At 40.5% G+C, this 16,059-nt stretch overlaps 1 protein-coding gene across 1 annotated transcript; it reads right to left on the bottom strand.

The window, feature by feature from the left end:
• Positions 1-1,951: 1,951 nt before the first annotated feature.
• Positions 1,952-14,781, bottom strand: LOC109974289 (protogenin B-like). The gene is made up of 19 exons (XM_020624424.1): positions 14,715-14,781; positions 13,732-14,031; positions 11,101-11,245; positions 10,856-10,989; positions 10,481-10,777; positions 10,087-10,246; positions 9,730-9,977; positions 8,981-9,145; positions 8,463-8,768; positions 7,394-7,579; positions 5,635-5,730; positions 5,333-5,519; positions 4,955-5,082; positions 4,630-4,800; positions 4,081-4,263; positions 3,418-3,541; positions 3,174-3,312; positions 2,937-3,044; positions 1,952-2,843 (listed from the first exon to the last, which is right to left on the bottom strand). The coding sequence occupies exons 1-19, from the start codon at positions 14,779-14,781 to the stop codon at positions 2,430-2,432; spliced, it is 3,558 nt and encodes a 1,185-aa protein (XP_020480080.1). The 3' UTR covers positions 1,952-2,429.
• Between the last annotated feature and the right edge of the window lie 1,278 nt (positions 14,782-16,059).

Consider the following 16,059-nt stretch of genomic DNA (forward strand, 5'->3'; position numbering starts at 1 on the left):
TTCATTTTCATGATTTATTTCAAAAATGTATCTATACTTTCATATATTTCATTTTTTTTATAATTTTTTGCAATGTTCTACTCTCCCTGGTTATGTGTGATTTTATTAAAGTTAGACTGATAAATCAGCAAGGCCATTCTATTAGCCAGCATTATGATATTGCAGATATATCGGTGTACGTTTACCAAAAAGTAGCAATAAATTGCAGCAGTGTCACCATTAAAGTTTGCCCAACAGAGCTCTAATAAGTTGATCTTTCAATTATTATATGTTGTACTCAATGTGTATCTTTGTCACAGTTGTTTAAAAAAATGAAAATCTCTATCAAGATTGTTTGTTTATGTTATGCATTTATGTAACTATATTCACAACAATATATTCTTACTGGATTTTTGGAGCTTCTGAATACCAATATTAGTATTAGCCTCAAAAATCCAGTATCAGGTAGGCTATGCTTTTTAACTTTTCTAACACTTCTGGAAACATTCATTTGCTCTCAAACACAACACACACATAGACCTATAAACTCAAGGACACTAAGTGTAACACAAAGTGTATTTTTCAAAAAACAATTTTATTATCTATTATTTGTGATCATCTTGAGAGTATAAAAAAGTCTGTTGCAACATTTCAACACTTAAAATATTTAGTTTTGTTGCTTACTTTGGATTAAAAGATGTATTTTGGTATTCAAAAACAGAAGCATCATAAAACCATAACTTAAATAATGACAGTTAAGTCTACAGTCTAAATCTAAATTTGGTGTCTGAGTAAAGTTAGCATTTAAACCTTTTATATTAATACATTACAACAACAAACTTGGAAGTTGAAACCAGCCCTATTAATTTAGAAAATGTCATATTAAAATCTCCAGTGAAACCTAAGCATTATTCAGGTGACTTATCATGGTGAAAAAAGACGGCAGGACAATTTAAACATCTCAAGCTTATTAAAAAAAATGAACTATGTAAAAATGCCTTCCTAGCAGTCAAAACCATTGGAAATCATATCACATTTAAATGCAAATAATGTAAATGAAAACCAAAGAAAATCACTACATAACAGAGACTTCAAATTTCTTTGGTTAGGATTATTTGTATTACAAAGATATAAAAACTGATTATGTTGCTCTTCACACATAGGGTTTGCGTTATGATAGTCAGGATCCTTCATTGTCACACCTGGACAGGAAACATTACAGGGAGATTTGGTGAATTCTTCCCCATACAGCAGTATTGGTGAATGGTGACAGACGATTCTCTAAGCAAAGAACATATATCATCATCTATTACTAGCAGGACACACTGGATCTTTGGTCTTGCATCAGTAATTTCGACCTCACTGTACCAAGGATCAACTGAATGAAAAGCCATACCCATCTGAGGAAGCAGACAACTCTTTGGATAATAGCATCAGCATCACCGCTGCAATAAGCAATGGTCTAGAAGGCAAATGGAACACAAGCTCAGGAGGCTTGAGCTAAAGCTTTCACCAGAATAAAGCATCAAGAAAATTTACACTGAGAAAAGCATTCAAACCACCATTCTAAGAAAAAATTATATCATTGGTAAGAACAATAATTTGGCAAACATACCCTTAACATCCACCATATTTTTGGCTGCTTTAGAATATCTATCATTATCAAAAACTCTTTGTGTATAACTTTTCTTCTTTGGATCTCATTATCTATAGTATGCAAAGCCCTTTCAATATTAAGGCCATGTTAAAGCTTTGAGTTCAGTGCAGACAATGCCAAACAATATGGTGTGATAAAGCTCAAGTAGTTTGGCAATATCTAATGTACTTGTTCTTTTCACAACAAACACCATTTAAAAACAATGTGAAACAAAAGCTCTCTCAACCCTAAAAATAAAAGTTGAGAGAATAAAAAACAAAATATGAGGACCTCTACATAATAACATCCCAGCAGAGGTAACAAGACAGGGCAATGAAATGTTTTCACCTTGTCCCCTGAGTCCCAGATCATACTGCACAGCATGTGGTGAAAAGGAAGTAGTAATGTATATACAAGAACAGAACACTGAGGTAGCTACTGTAATCAGTCAAAGGGGCTTACTCACCCTTTGCTGCAGTGAAAAGCAATTAAATACACTGAAAATGTGTCACAGTACATTTATGACATTCTTTTTAACATTCATCATGGGTGAGCTTTGGTTTAGGACAGACAGTTCCAAACACAGACAAGCAGGTAGGAAGTTGTAAAAAAAACCTGAAACAAAATGTTATAACAAACATTCGTACAAAATCCTGAGGTAGATCCGAAGCAAAAGCACATCTCCACCATCACAGTGACTGCTCTCCTGATACCTCGTGCCTCAGGAAATAACCAAGGCGCTCAACTCAGGAAGCGAACAAGGTGGAAGTGGCATAGCTTCATCTGCTGGAGAGCCAACAGGGGCCAGATGATGTTAGGAGCTGGCTACCTGGGACGTGTGCAGGGCATGATGAAAGCTTTCCGAGGTGCAGCAGAGTGGGGAAGCATCAGGGGCAGAGCGACAGAAGGAGTGGCTCAGTATCTCCTCATTTTCCACTTCAAAAGACTGTTTCAACCCTGTGACAACGGTGCAGACATCCAGCCTGAAAGATTCTGGTCTGCAGCTTTGAGTAGTTGAAGGGTCGCTCCTCTCTTCGTTGCTTTCTTCGTTAGAGTAGTGTCCAGAGTCTCCTGTTTCTTGGCTGCCATCACTGGTGTGAGAGCTCTCGGAGTGAAATGGTCCATAGATGATCTCACGGGACAAAGGTGGAAGGGGCGCTGAGCCTAAATGCTCCTCGTACCTCAGAACAGTTTTGCCAGCCTCATACAAGCCGACTCTCCTCTCATCCTAAGGAGACAGAAGAGATGAGATAGACATTAAGATTAAAATCAAAGATTATTTAAAAGAAAGCTGACTGACCAGAATAACGTCACATCTTACATCACTTTTAGATGAATTCCTCTTTTCCTTCTTGAAAAATAGCCACTTCTTGCTTTGATTCTTGCTGCTGATTGGACCAGCACTATTTATAACAATACTGGATCGCCCCTACAACAAATGGAAAAAAGATATAGGAAAGACAGCATAAAACAGTTAAAAATATACCTGTGAAGCTTAAAATTCTACTGGAGAAGCCCACAGTCATCAGCAGCTCATTTATTCTTTTGTTTACCTCACCTTGGCATCTAAAAAGTGATCATTCATCATGGGTATAAGGGCTTCAACATTCTCTGTATGGCGATCATTAGTCAGAGGAAAACCAGCACGTGGTCCTTCAGCAGCTCCAACAGCAATGACTTTGTGACTGGAGGATTTTCTATTAGTCATACAAAGATTAAAAAAAAAAGTAAACAAATGTCAAAAACTCTGTTTATACATTTGTGTACTGTTTGTAATTATTCCAAACGATTACAGTCCATACCTTGGTCTGCCCTTGCTGATGAGGATCAGGGCACACATCACAATACAGGCCAAGGCAATGCTCACACCAACAATGATCCCTGCCATTGACCTCTGGTCTATGTGGTAGAGACCATCTGAAAACACTGGAAGATAAACAACACAGTGTCTCAGCTAGAAAATTACTGCACAATAACTACACTTAAAGAAGACGATAAAATTACAGAAATCAAAACTAAGATTCTGTTTAAATAATTAAAAATGAAGATGATCCTGAAGACTAACAGAAAATAATGATTTCACCTAAGAAACACCTTTTTAATTCATGTACTGTTATTTGCAGTTCATGATCACCAATGTGTGCAGGACATGAAGTGTATTAAAAGTTTGCTAAACCTTCATCAGAAAAAAACTAAATATCCCCATATTCCTACCTTAGATATGAAACTATTAAACAAATAACTAAGACTAAACAAAATACTAGACTTTACATTCAACTTCAAATTAACTGAAATTTGATGTCATCATCTTCAAATGAACAAAATTGACAACAGTATAGCTTTACTTTCATATACCTATAAGCTTAATACCGCATATTGTTGTTCCAGCTTGATATAGTGAATGGATCAAACCCATCAAATGAGACACCTGTAGCATGTACACTCCAGTGCTTCATGATGCTTACCTGTTGTGTCCAGGAAGCTGTCAGAGTGCCTGGGGCTCTTGCTGCGGTGGGTGTTTCCACGCTTCAATGCCAGCTCCACAGTGTCAGAGAAAGGCCCGTCACCGACCTGGTTGGAGGCAGATATCTTCACCAGGTAGACATTCCCTGGCTCCAGCTTCTCCAGAAGGGCCATTGTATGACTTCCTAAGTAGCAGCAGCAGAATCAGACAGTAAGGATTAGTCGTTCAATACTGATGCTGGTGTAGTTAATGCTGCACAAATAGCTGTATACAGCATATATCATTTTTACAGCTCCCTATGACAGATAGAGCTGAAGCTGCAAAGTTCAGGTGATACACAACCTCCTATAACTAGTGATGACAGAATGTCCCTGTGTGGTTGGTGATAACATTTTTAGGTACTGTAGATGAGTGGCATATCTTCTTAATTTCCACTGTTTGCCTATGTAATGTTCTGTTGTTGTATGTCTTTAGTAAGAGACACAGATTTCCCCAAAATACGTTATGCATCATTGATTTTACAGATAAGGAAACCCAGTGCACTACTCACCCTCCCTCTGCATGATTTGCCAGCGTCCAGCTATCCAAGCTTTCTGGGAAGCATACAGGATGGTATAGTGTGTAACCACCACGTTGGGCTCTGTGGGCTCCCTCCAGGAAACCAGAGCAGTGTCATCCTCTATCAGAGTCACTCGTACTCCTGCAGGTGGTTGGCTAGGTGCTGTACAAAAGGCAGTCACATTCATAATAGATAACGCTTGCTGAGAAGTACACAATTATCTAATGTGAGTCTGCACAGTAGAGGAAATAGTGGGAAGCACAGAAAGCAACATGGTCATGATAAAATGATGTCCCAGTATTATCCAGTTTCTTACCTGCTGACAGGGTCCAATGGTAAACAACAGAACTCCAAGGACTTGACATCTGGTCCACATGGAGACGCACAACAAACTCATAGCGAGTGTTTGGAACCAAATTTCGAACCGTGACACTCTGCTTGATACTGTGGACAAAAAAACATGCTTACATTATGGGCATATGGAAAGCAACAATCCAGAGCTGCCTACTGTGTAAAATGTGCAAATATAGGGTAAGCTGTATTACTTATATCATCATTATAAACAGCTAATAATAAGCCATTTCCACACGATTTGTAAACATGCAGTATAACATAATGGTAATACTTGAGAAACCAAAGCAAAAAGATAATCTGGAGCCTTTATCTGTCATGAAATAGGTAAAACTCAGCTTACGTTTGTAGATAGCGTATGGCAGAGGAGTTGTGGGTGCCCACAGGTGTACAGCGAACTGTATAGCTAACAGCCTTTCCAGAGGGGAAAGCAGGACAGCTCCACTGCAGGGACACTGCAGATGAATTTTTGGCTAAGACGGTCACATGATCTGGAGGTGGAAGGGCTGCTGCCAGCTGGTCTCGAGTCGCTGAGCGATGCAAACAAAATGTACGTTTCTGTCACATGTTGCTATTTGAGAAAAGGTTCTATTCCATTTTAAATTGTAAGACTCCTGAAATAAATAAACAGACAAATGTACTTACACACACATCCTGGAGTACTAACTGTTTGGTCTGTCTGATAGCCATCTCCAACTTGGCCAACAGCCAGAATCTTGACATGATACTTTCTCCTTGGATCTGAAATACAAAAAAAAAAAAAGATTTTCAACTAAAATTGAAACTGAAGGCTGCTCAAATTAACATTAAAATAAATGCACAGAGCCACAGGAGGGGGGACCGTTGGTCATGACTGGCCATCCCCCATACACGGACAATGCATGGTCTCCTGAGTCACCCCAACATGTCATTTGTTATGTGTTGTCATGTGTAAGAAGCATGAGAAAGATCAACCAGCCTCAAAGCCCAGTGAATATGAAGACATGATCAATAAACTCTGTGAAGATGATCACAAAATGATATTATCTTTTCCTTTTGGAAAGCCTATAAAGATGTTACAGCTATGAACCTCTATCAGCACCAGCTTGTGCTTTAAAACACATTACATACTAAGCAGTAACCTTGAGGGGAACAACAGAAGTGGATGAGGTAAAATGTTATCCTTTTGTTCAGTATATTTAAATAAGTATTGACCTACAAACCTGTGTTTTATACTGGCTAAAGGACATCAGAAAGATCAATGAGGTCTAGGGGTCAGAAGCTTTCGTTTGAAAATATGAAATCAAATATTGTGTTTAAACTTGAAAACACACAGCGCCCTCAGCTCATAAATCAGGACATTTTTAGGGAGTGTTAAGATTTGCTTTATGCTTTCAGTGTGAAAGGTCAGCCTGTGGGTATTGACTGGTGTGTCCAGGCCTGTTGTGGGGGCTGGGCCTGGGGCAGCATTCAGCTGCTGGGATCCTAGGCCCATGGGACTGGGGGAGTTTGCCCGGGGTCACCAGGTCAGGCTAAAATAGAACAGAAGGAAGCTGGGTACAGAATGGTGGGATAGGAGCTGAGCCCCCTTTGTTCCCCCTTTCAGGCCTGTCGGACTGGCCTTGTGTTATAGCCTTAAACTTGGAGCAATAATGGTTCAAATACAGAAGTTACATTGAGCTCAGTGATATTTTGGCACATGAAAACAATGACAGTGGCTTGTGTTATCTCTTAATGTTTTATATATCTACAATTATCTGCAGTCTACCCATTTCTATTTCAACTGAGTAGATATCAAACTGTGAATGAAGGCTCACATTAGACGAAATGATATTGTTCACAGTTTTTATGTGGGTTATTTACATGGACAGCACAGATGACCAGTGGGGGCAGGACCATAATCCAACACTGCTGTCTCACGGCTAGAGGTCACTGGCTCAGTCCAGCTCTGGCCAATCCCAGGGGTCTTTGTTTGTGTGATCCAGCGTCCAGCTAAAGGGTGATGGTGGCTGGGGTTGTACTAGGGAGGTCTGGCCCTGGACGCAGCACAATGGCCAGGGGGTAATTATGCAAGTCACAGGATGGGAGATGGCAGTGGGTGGGACATCTGGACCCTGACCTCTGACCCTGGGAGCTTGATCTCATACAACACCAGAGCCAGACTGGAGAAGGCCGCTGCCCATATTGATCCGGACAGAGGGTGAAAATGCAAATGTAGCAACCAACTTGTCACTGGATTAAATTGGGCGATGCAAAAGAGACAGGTTTGACTGAGGACCCATCAGCCACTCTCTGTGGTCTCCACACCCAATCAGAGGTATAGATGGTAGAAATACGATAAAATAATGTCATAGGTTTTTCATGCACTTCACTATCCTGTGATCTCACAACTAGATGGCTATAACAGCAAATGTGCATCACTCACCAAGGCCACTGATGATATAGGTATAGGTCTGAGCTTTCAGTTGGATGTTTGGCTGCTCTGGTTGACCTTCCTCATGGTAACACAGCTGGTAACCCTGGACAGCCACAGATTCTGGGGAGGTTTGCCAGCGTGCCACAATGGAGGTGCAGTTAAGCGGCTCAAGTTGAAGAATGGGGGCTGAAGGCACTGAGGGGGGAGCAGGCATGGGATCAATACATACTTATAATTAGAATATTACTTAGCACAAAGAATGACTAAACCTCTAAACAAAACAAAACAAAACAAAAAGCAGGATATGGGGTATAGAGAATTTTGGATATGTAGAGCATCATCTAATTAAAACAAGTTCTTCAGAAGAGACCATTCAAATTTAGAATGTCTGGTGTGAGAGTGTTATAATTTTAGCTGCCTTCTGGAAGAAAATGACTTTAAATATGCAGCTGACTTTGCAGTAAAAATCACCAATCTATCCACTTTCCTCAAATCTAATACATATAATATTTTCTCCTATCTGTCTATATCTAAGTAAATAGCCAAACATTTGTAAACAAGGAATCCAGCCTTGCTGGACAAACAGCTTCCCCCAACATGCCCAGCCATGAAAAGAGGTTATTCTTTCCCCCACAGCAGGCGCCTGAGGCCCTCTCTTTATGACCCGTGACTGAGGCCACTCTAACATCATTGACAGCGAAGGGCAAAGGTTCCTGGGTAACCCACACAAAGACTGTGGGACAACGCTACAAGAGCAAACTCTAGGTATAAGCTGGTTCAACATTCTGAGCAGCAAAACACTGATGTGACTAAAGCAAAAGGAGAACCAGTTACCAGTTTACCACCACATGATTCTCTTATTCCATTGCGTGTACTTGTTTTATTATTAGCTTGTTGAAGGTGCCTCTTTTTGAGCCTAAGGAAAAATGTAAATATGCCTGAAAACTTAGCAAGAAGTGGAAAAATTAAAAAGTTCTCTACAACCACACAAAAGTAAGAGTGCACAGAAAAGAATCACATACAGTTTTATATCACCAGCTCTCAAATGTTTTTCTGTTTTCGCCTCCTGCAGGTTTACCTTTGTTGCTGGAGGTTTTAGGTGTACGGTGAGAGGTCCATGCTGAAGGCTCACACCAGCCCACACGGGTGGCTGCAGCCATACGGAGCAGGTAGATGGTGTCAGGCTGCAGGCCCTCCAGCAGATATTCAGTACTGTTCTGAAGCAGCTCCACAGAGGTGACTGTGTTGTCTGTAGCTGTACGATAGGACAGTCTATATGCAGACACCTGACCGCGGCTCACCTTGGCTGGCAGTGGCTGCCAACTCACCTGGATATCTGTTGAGCTGTGGCTGGTCAAACTTAGCTCTGGGGTACGCAGAGGCACTGAGGAAAGACATGGATTTGACTCATAATATGGTGATGGATGTTTTCAGAATACAAACTAGCAACCATTTTCTGTTAGTGAGTAAAATATACAAGAACATTGGCTATCTACACCTTGCCCATTCCCCTTGTGTGCTCTGTACACACATCACTTGTATGCATGTTAGCTGAACTACCAGAGTGATTTATTGCATGGAATGTTCTGTGCTTACCATCTTCCAGGGTATGTTGACTGACTTGGTCTGACATACGACTGGCTCCCATTGGCATATAAGCAACAACATAAAAAGTGTAGTTTTGAGCTGGTTCAAGGTCATCGATGATATAACTGGTTGTGTCGTTCCCAATAACAACTTGGTATTCTTCGTTGTTTAGCCCTGAAATGCAACAGACCAAAAAGTAGGTTAGACAATAGGTTAAGATTATCTAAAGAAGGGACTTCTGTGAAAGGTTGTCAAGCATGTACCAAGTAAACAGTTGGTGTTTTGAAAGCCTTGATGCTTGTGGTTTCTGAATGTCACCCTTTATATGAACACATTATAATGCAAGGCACGGCTACATAGTGGCTTCCAGGCCTCTTAAAGTAAACCCAAATAAATATCTAAAAGTATGTTTATTACAAAGGCAGAGCTGATGTTAATTTGAAGTTAAATATCTCCCTATATTACAATCTGCAAGACTGCAAGGCTTCTAAAAACTACACTGTCCCTTTAACCACTAGCAGAATAAGCCAGGGAGTGGACAATGGGCTTGCTAAGCCTGTTGTCTTTTAAGTGAAGTTGCCATTTTGACATCCCCCCCGACCTATACTCTGTGCACCAGCAGCAGATGGTCTTCACTAAGGAAGGTTATTCCTTACATGTGAGAAAGTGAGATTGCTTAATGTGGTTGAGTGCCATCTTGCATCTTTTCACACCTTTATCCCTCCAAGTTCACAACTAGTTCTTCCTCTTGGTCTCACCTTCAGCCTTCATGTAATGGATGGAGTAGGCAATGACTTTGTCTGCATTGTAGAGAGGTCTCTCCCAGGCCATTAAAATAGCAGAGCTTGAGATGGTCTCAGCATGGATATTTCTTGGTGCACTGGGCCTGTCCTCAGACATGACAACAATAAGACGAGCCATGGACAGCACAGAACCCTGTTCACTCTCTGCCTTGCACTGATAGATGGCATCATCCTCAGGCATGATCTGGGTAATGACCAGTTTACTGTGAAACAAGAAAAAAACTACAAATCAGCAAAAGCTGAAGATAAATACATTTCATTGTTGTTTTCATTGTGTTTTTGACTGTGATCACTACTTCTGTTGTACAGTACCTGCTGTACATTTTAATCCTCCCATTTAAGTGAACCTCCTCTCCGTTCTTTAGCCAGCTTATGCGTGGCGGGGGTACTCCCTCTGCTTGGCACATAAACCGAGCAGTGCCTGCTCTTGGACGGGTCTGGCTCTCAGGCCTCTCAACAATGGATGGTGGCACTGAAACACAGGTGTAAAGAGAAAAATGACCTTTTATTAACCCACAAAACCCTGGCCATGTGGCATCTCACACCAAAAATGTTCTCTACAAGCACACACTGACTGGTTCTCTAAAATATAAAAACTAGTTCATATCTGCAAAAGCTTTTGTTGTGTTAAATCATATAATATATAAAGCAGGCAGAAGATGTGGTTTGAGGGCCTATGTGATATAACTACATAAGTCTACAGTACCTAGAACTGTGAGATTGGCTGCAGCAATAGTGTAGTTGCGGGTCCCGGGGGTGGTGGCCCTGCAGAGGTAGATTCCACTGTGCTTGGAACTGACATCAGTAATAACCAGGTTCCCATTACCCAGTACTTTGGCTTTGTACACATCAATGGGTTTACTGTCAGCACGGCTCCAGGAGATGATAGGCCGGGGAGTGCCTGTGGCCACACACTCCAGCACCACAGTTTGGTGGATAGAAACTGTGACATTCTGAGGTTCAAAAATGATTCTGGGCCTCTGATGTGGTTTAGGACCCGTACCTTCACAAAAGAAAATTTTTGAAAAAAACAGTTGCCTAAACATTATTGTACAGTGGTTTAATCAGATGTAGCCTGTACCTTGGTTGACTGTCAGCATGGCTTCTTTACTCATCAGACAGCTGCCGATGTTAGTTGCCACACATCGATACTGTCCAGCATCTTCCAAATGTACATTCTGAATCTGAAGGACTCCATTGGGCAAAACCGTCATTCTACAAACACACAGGTAACATTAGGTTAAACTGGACCAAAACAGAATTTACTGACTACAAATACATGAAAACATACATTTATGTAAGATGGAGTCTAAAACGACTCACTACCTGTCTGTCTGTAGTGGTAATGTGCTTTGGTTGAGCTCCCAGGTGATGGTGGCAGGAGGGCTGGAAGTGACCGCACAGGAGAATCGTGCCACCGAGCCCTCACTCACCACCATAGGCACAGGATGCAACAGAACCTCTGAGACACCTGTGAAAATAATTACATTTTTGATCAAACCCGGAAGTAATAGCAGTTGAAATCTGAGGGCTGCTCCAACAACAACTGAAGGTGAAAAGCAGACAAAAGATCAAAATTGCTGGGAGCTTGTGTGTGAATCATTTGTCTGCTTTTTACATAATTATGTTCACATATTTATTTAGGATTTACTTGTGATTGTCACTTTTGAAAAGACATTATGCATTGTGCATGCAAAGGCCTAACTTTGATGGATGTTAACTGATTCTATGAAGGGGACTGATCTCTGTCAGACACCATGATCTTGCTTTTGTGCAGATGTGCTTTTAGGTCCCATACTAACCAGCTGGCCCAATCAATGGATCAATTAAAGAATGACACTGAATGATGCACTGATATTGATAAAAACTAATCAATTCACTTTGTATAATAAGAACTGCCATCACTCATGAGGAATAGAAAATATTTTTTAAAATATTGCAATACAAAAGTAAAACTATTTCTTGCAAAAATCAGGAATGACACATTCGTGTAGGCTTCACAACAATGCATATGTAAATGTGTTTACTTAGACCCTGCTACGTACACACTGATTAAATATAAATATCCTTGCAGTAACCAAACAGCTGGGCACAATTTGCTGAGTCATATTCTGGTTATGTGCATTCAAAAGGTCTTTCTGTCATCACCACAAATAAACAACCCCCAATCTGCATTTATCTAAAGCACACTATAGGATATGACCAATGACCTTCATTAATTAAGGTAATAACTTTCTCCCTTCCCCCTCACTCACAGGAAGGAGGTCAATATCACGTTAAAGAAAATCAATACCTTGTTCTCCCAGTGAAACACCACATTTAAATCCTGATTTTAGGAAGCTCCAAGTTAAAGTTTATTAAAATTACACAAGTAAACTAGTAACCCTGTGTATGTAGAATGTATTAGAGGATTAGCCAAAACTAGGGTCAGTTTAGGGTCAGTACATGACAACCAAATCCAGTGCCAAGTCTTGAATTGTTCTTCTGTTCTGTCTCCAGACAACATGACTGACTAGTGAGCATCATGAAAAACCCCCAGTGTCAGGGAAGAAGTTAATGTTGTTTACTCTCAGAGACCATCTTCACTCTTGCTTTAAATGGCAGGTGTGGCCTACACCTTCGTTGTAAAGATCAAATCAATGTCTAGGTCAAACATCACAAAGGTTTCTCAAAAGAGGTCATAGTTCTCCATAACCCCCCAAACTGGGGCCAGATCAAAGTGAGTTTACAATTTGTCTATGAAAGAGTACTTGGTGATTCTAATGCTGTATATACACTCTACTAAACACTAGAGCAGTAATAAATTATAAAATAAAGGTGCATATTTTATGCAAAATATTGAAATAAGAAGTACATGACATATATCAGATGCCACCACTAAATCCAAGAGGTGTGAAACTGATGATGTAGTTCAGGGAAAACATGTCCTGGATGTAAACATGTTTTGAAAGGTCCGCTAGAGTTTACTGTGGGGTATCAGGCCTGTTCATTCACACGACAAACTGGCCTTTCCTTAACAAAAGGGCAACAGAGGGAATGATCCTGTGAAAAGAATTGTGGGCTAGGAGAAGGAACAGCAGGGCAGCCCAGCCGGAGCAGGCCTGTGACATCACAAAGCCTTCCCCTGCTGATCCCTGACCCCCAGGACCTCTGGACAGAAGGGGACCACAGAGGAGTGCCCATCCTCCACTCCCTACCTACAGCTGACTGAAAACCTTTAACCCTTTCACAGACTAAGGCTGGACGCCAAACCAAACTTGACTTTTGTAGGTTTTTACATGGCCCTCTTATAGAAAACTAATTTTAACAACAATTGCAACAAATATTATAAGCATTTAAATTCAAATTAAAGCTAATTAAAATTACTCAAATTAACTGGTTTCGTGTTTTTATTTTATTTTTATTCATAACACTCTTAATAGGTGATAGCTGTTCCTATGTCTTCATAGCTTTGTACCTTTGAGTATTGGACATATTGCCCAGAACTTTCTGTTTTCTGTGTCAGGGTCAGTGTCAAAGTCAGTATATTTGAGAGGGCCATACTAGTTTCCATGACATCAATCACGGAGTATCCCTTCTAAGACCTGTGAAACGTGTCAGTGGTAGACCAAGCCCAGTGAATAGGCACAGCTGTCCTGACCACTGATATGTGGACAAACAAATGCCCTGAAAGTCTAGCCTTTTCTTTTGGGGCAGTCAGGGGCACTCCAAACAAAGGCTAAATGGCAAATGGCCTTTCAGAGATTCCTCTGTGTAGCAGACCATTCAGCAATTACACAGAGCCACAGTCTGCTCCGTCAGTGCAACACATGTGAAGGAGAGAAGATTAATTTCTAACCTTTTTGCAGTGTTTTATGGACATGTTTATAACGCATCCTCATTTTGGTCTGAATAGTGGAAAACAGTAATAAAGTCCATGTTAGCCCTAGAGAATTTCACTCAGAGCTCCATACTTACTTGCAATAGTCAGATGTGATCTTTGGCTTAGGATAGCTCCATATTTGTTTTGGGAGAGGCACTGGTAGAATCCCTCATCTGAATCCTCCTTGGTATGTTTTATCTTTGGTATGTACAAGGAACCGTTGGGCAGAAACTGTATGTGCTTGCTCTCTGCCAAACGCAGCCCGTTCTTCAGCCACTTGATGGTGACTGGGGGCTCCCCATGAGCCTGACAGTCCAAGACAACGGGGTCCTTTTGCAATACGGTAACATCACTGGGCTCAGTGATGAAAGACAATTCGCTAAAACATAAAACACCTACAAGAAAAGATTGGGAACATTAGCACAGAGTTGTTTAGGTTTCTAATGAAAGACAACAGCTGCACAGTATAGCCTGGCAGACAATACATATTTTGTACTGCATATATTTGATAGAAAAACTACAATATATGATATAACATAAAAAAAATGTTTTTAAGCCCATTCAGAAGGATGTAGCCTATTGTATGTTACTGACAGGCTTAGACCACAGACTGTATATAAATCTTTATATACATTACATGGTTTAGACACATGTATTGGCTGCTGAATTAAGATGGTAATGTGCTATCCTGAAAAAATGAAAACATTTTCTTTCAGAAGCAATGATGTGTGGCATGGTGTCCTGATATTTACTGCCTATTACAAATTAGACATGAAGATGATGAGCATCCAAACTGACGTAGGTTGACTCGACTGACATTGACAGAGAACCTGAGGACTGAAGTACAAAGTTAAGAGTTAACTAAATAACCTGTCTCGTTATCCTCTTAATCAATGTGCTTCAAAAAAGGTTGTCTTTTAAGGAAACAGTAACATAAGCTATGGCTATTTCAGAAAGGAATAGCACCTAAAACGACTAGGTGGCACGGAACAGTCCTTTCGCACACTGCAAATCATCTTAGTAAATCAGCTACACTTGTTAATAACATTAACATCAGTAACAAAAATAATCCACTTACTTGATAAAGGAAGAAACAAAACAAAAAGCAGCCCATGCTGGTAGAATTTCCTCTTAAATTTCGCCATTTATCCGGACTGGTGTGTCATTTTTCCCCACTACAAACACCGTTCTCCTGCTTGCTGTCCGCACCTCCCCAGCCTCCCTTCTGCCAGCTGCCGAGGACCAGCGGCTCTAAAGGGGCCCCAGTCTGCCGTGTCACGCATGCGCAGATAACACAGGTCAAAGCAAATGTGGGAGTGGGGATCGGGGACCTCAAGTGGCCCCCGGAGGAACTCTCACAAAAAGCAGAACCAAAACATTTCACACTAATTTCAGTCAGAACACCTACAGTGTAATGTAAAGATCAGATCGTGGTCCTTTGCTGTCACATGCTCACCTGGAGCAGAATGGCAGCAACCAGCACCAAAGCTCTGATTAGAGGACGGTCTCCCATATAATAGTCTACTATTATAACCTTACTGGGTCTGCATGGTCCAATAATCTTGGCATTTAGTTCTTTGGTATAAATACCTGGGAGCGTACAAGTGCTCAGACACAGCAACTTTTAAAAACTGCACCCTCATGCAGCCTTGAGCTCAACCCTCTCTTTAAACTGTTTGTATGGTTTCCAGGCTCTACCTTTGTTTTGCTAATATTACCATTCTGTTTCTCCATGTTATTATTTCTTCACAGCTTTTCTGCCTAGTTTGTATTTAACACATTATAAGTGAAATGCACACAGCTCTGACCAGGTCTATAGACTACATCGTACCTACCTACCTACATCCCTATATCCAGGAATTCAGAGTGATTAGTAGTCAACTACTAATCTCCCATGTAACAACTTTGCTTGATGAGATGTTATTTTTTGTTTATGAGATATTTAAAATAACAAAATAAGATGAATATAGTGAATTATTAGCCACCAAGGACTACTGGTAATAAGGCCACACTAAAAAGCATCTGCTCCTAGTAATTATGAAGAGATATTGATAGCTCCTAGTCAGCTGCCTATAATGAATTCAGATATTGATCCAATGACTGTCCTCATTCAGTACAATGGGCTTCAGCTGTGAGGTCAGCTATGCTGTGCCAGCACACCACCCAACCATAAATGTAGCTATCATATTTAGACAGAGAAGCATGTTGTGTTGTGCTTTGAAAAATATATTTTATAGCTATTCACATATATAATTTATTCTAAGCTAAGTATTGATTTAATAATCTAAAGTCGTAGTGTATAATTCATCACTCAAAACCAATGGTCAGGTTAGTAGTATCCCATAATGTGATTATTTTATTAATGATTCAGAAGAAATTTACTATTATGTGTTTTCTTTATTAGGAAATACTCTTATGTTGCA

This window comes from Monopterus albus, unplaced genomic scaffold (genome assembly GCF_001952655.1).
Source record: "Monopterus albus unplaced genomic scaffold, M_albus_1.0 scaffold7.1, whole genome shotgun sequence".
Taxonomy (NCBI): Eukaryota; Metazoa; Chordata; class Actinopteri; order Synbranchiformes; family Synbranchidae; genus Monopterus; species Monopterus albus.

Bases quoted from the DNA above. Each gene is read 5' to 3' on its own strand.
- LOC109974289 (XM_020624424.1), bottom strand. From the start codon at position 14,781: ATGGCGAAATTTAAGAGGAAATTCTACCAGCATGGGCTGCTTTTTGTT. The intron at 3,542-4,080 runs GTAAGCATCATG...TTTATCTTCCAG, and splicing joins CAGCTTCCTGGACACAACAG to TGTTTTCAGATGGTCTCTAC. The intron at 2,844-2,936 runs GTAAGATGTGAC...CTGTCTCCTTAG, and splicing joins GGAATTCATCTAAAAGTGAT to GATGAGAGGAGAGTCGGCTT.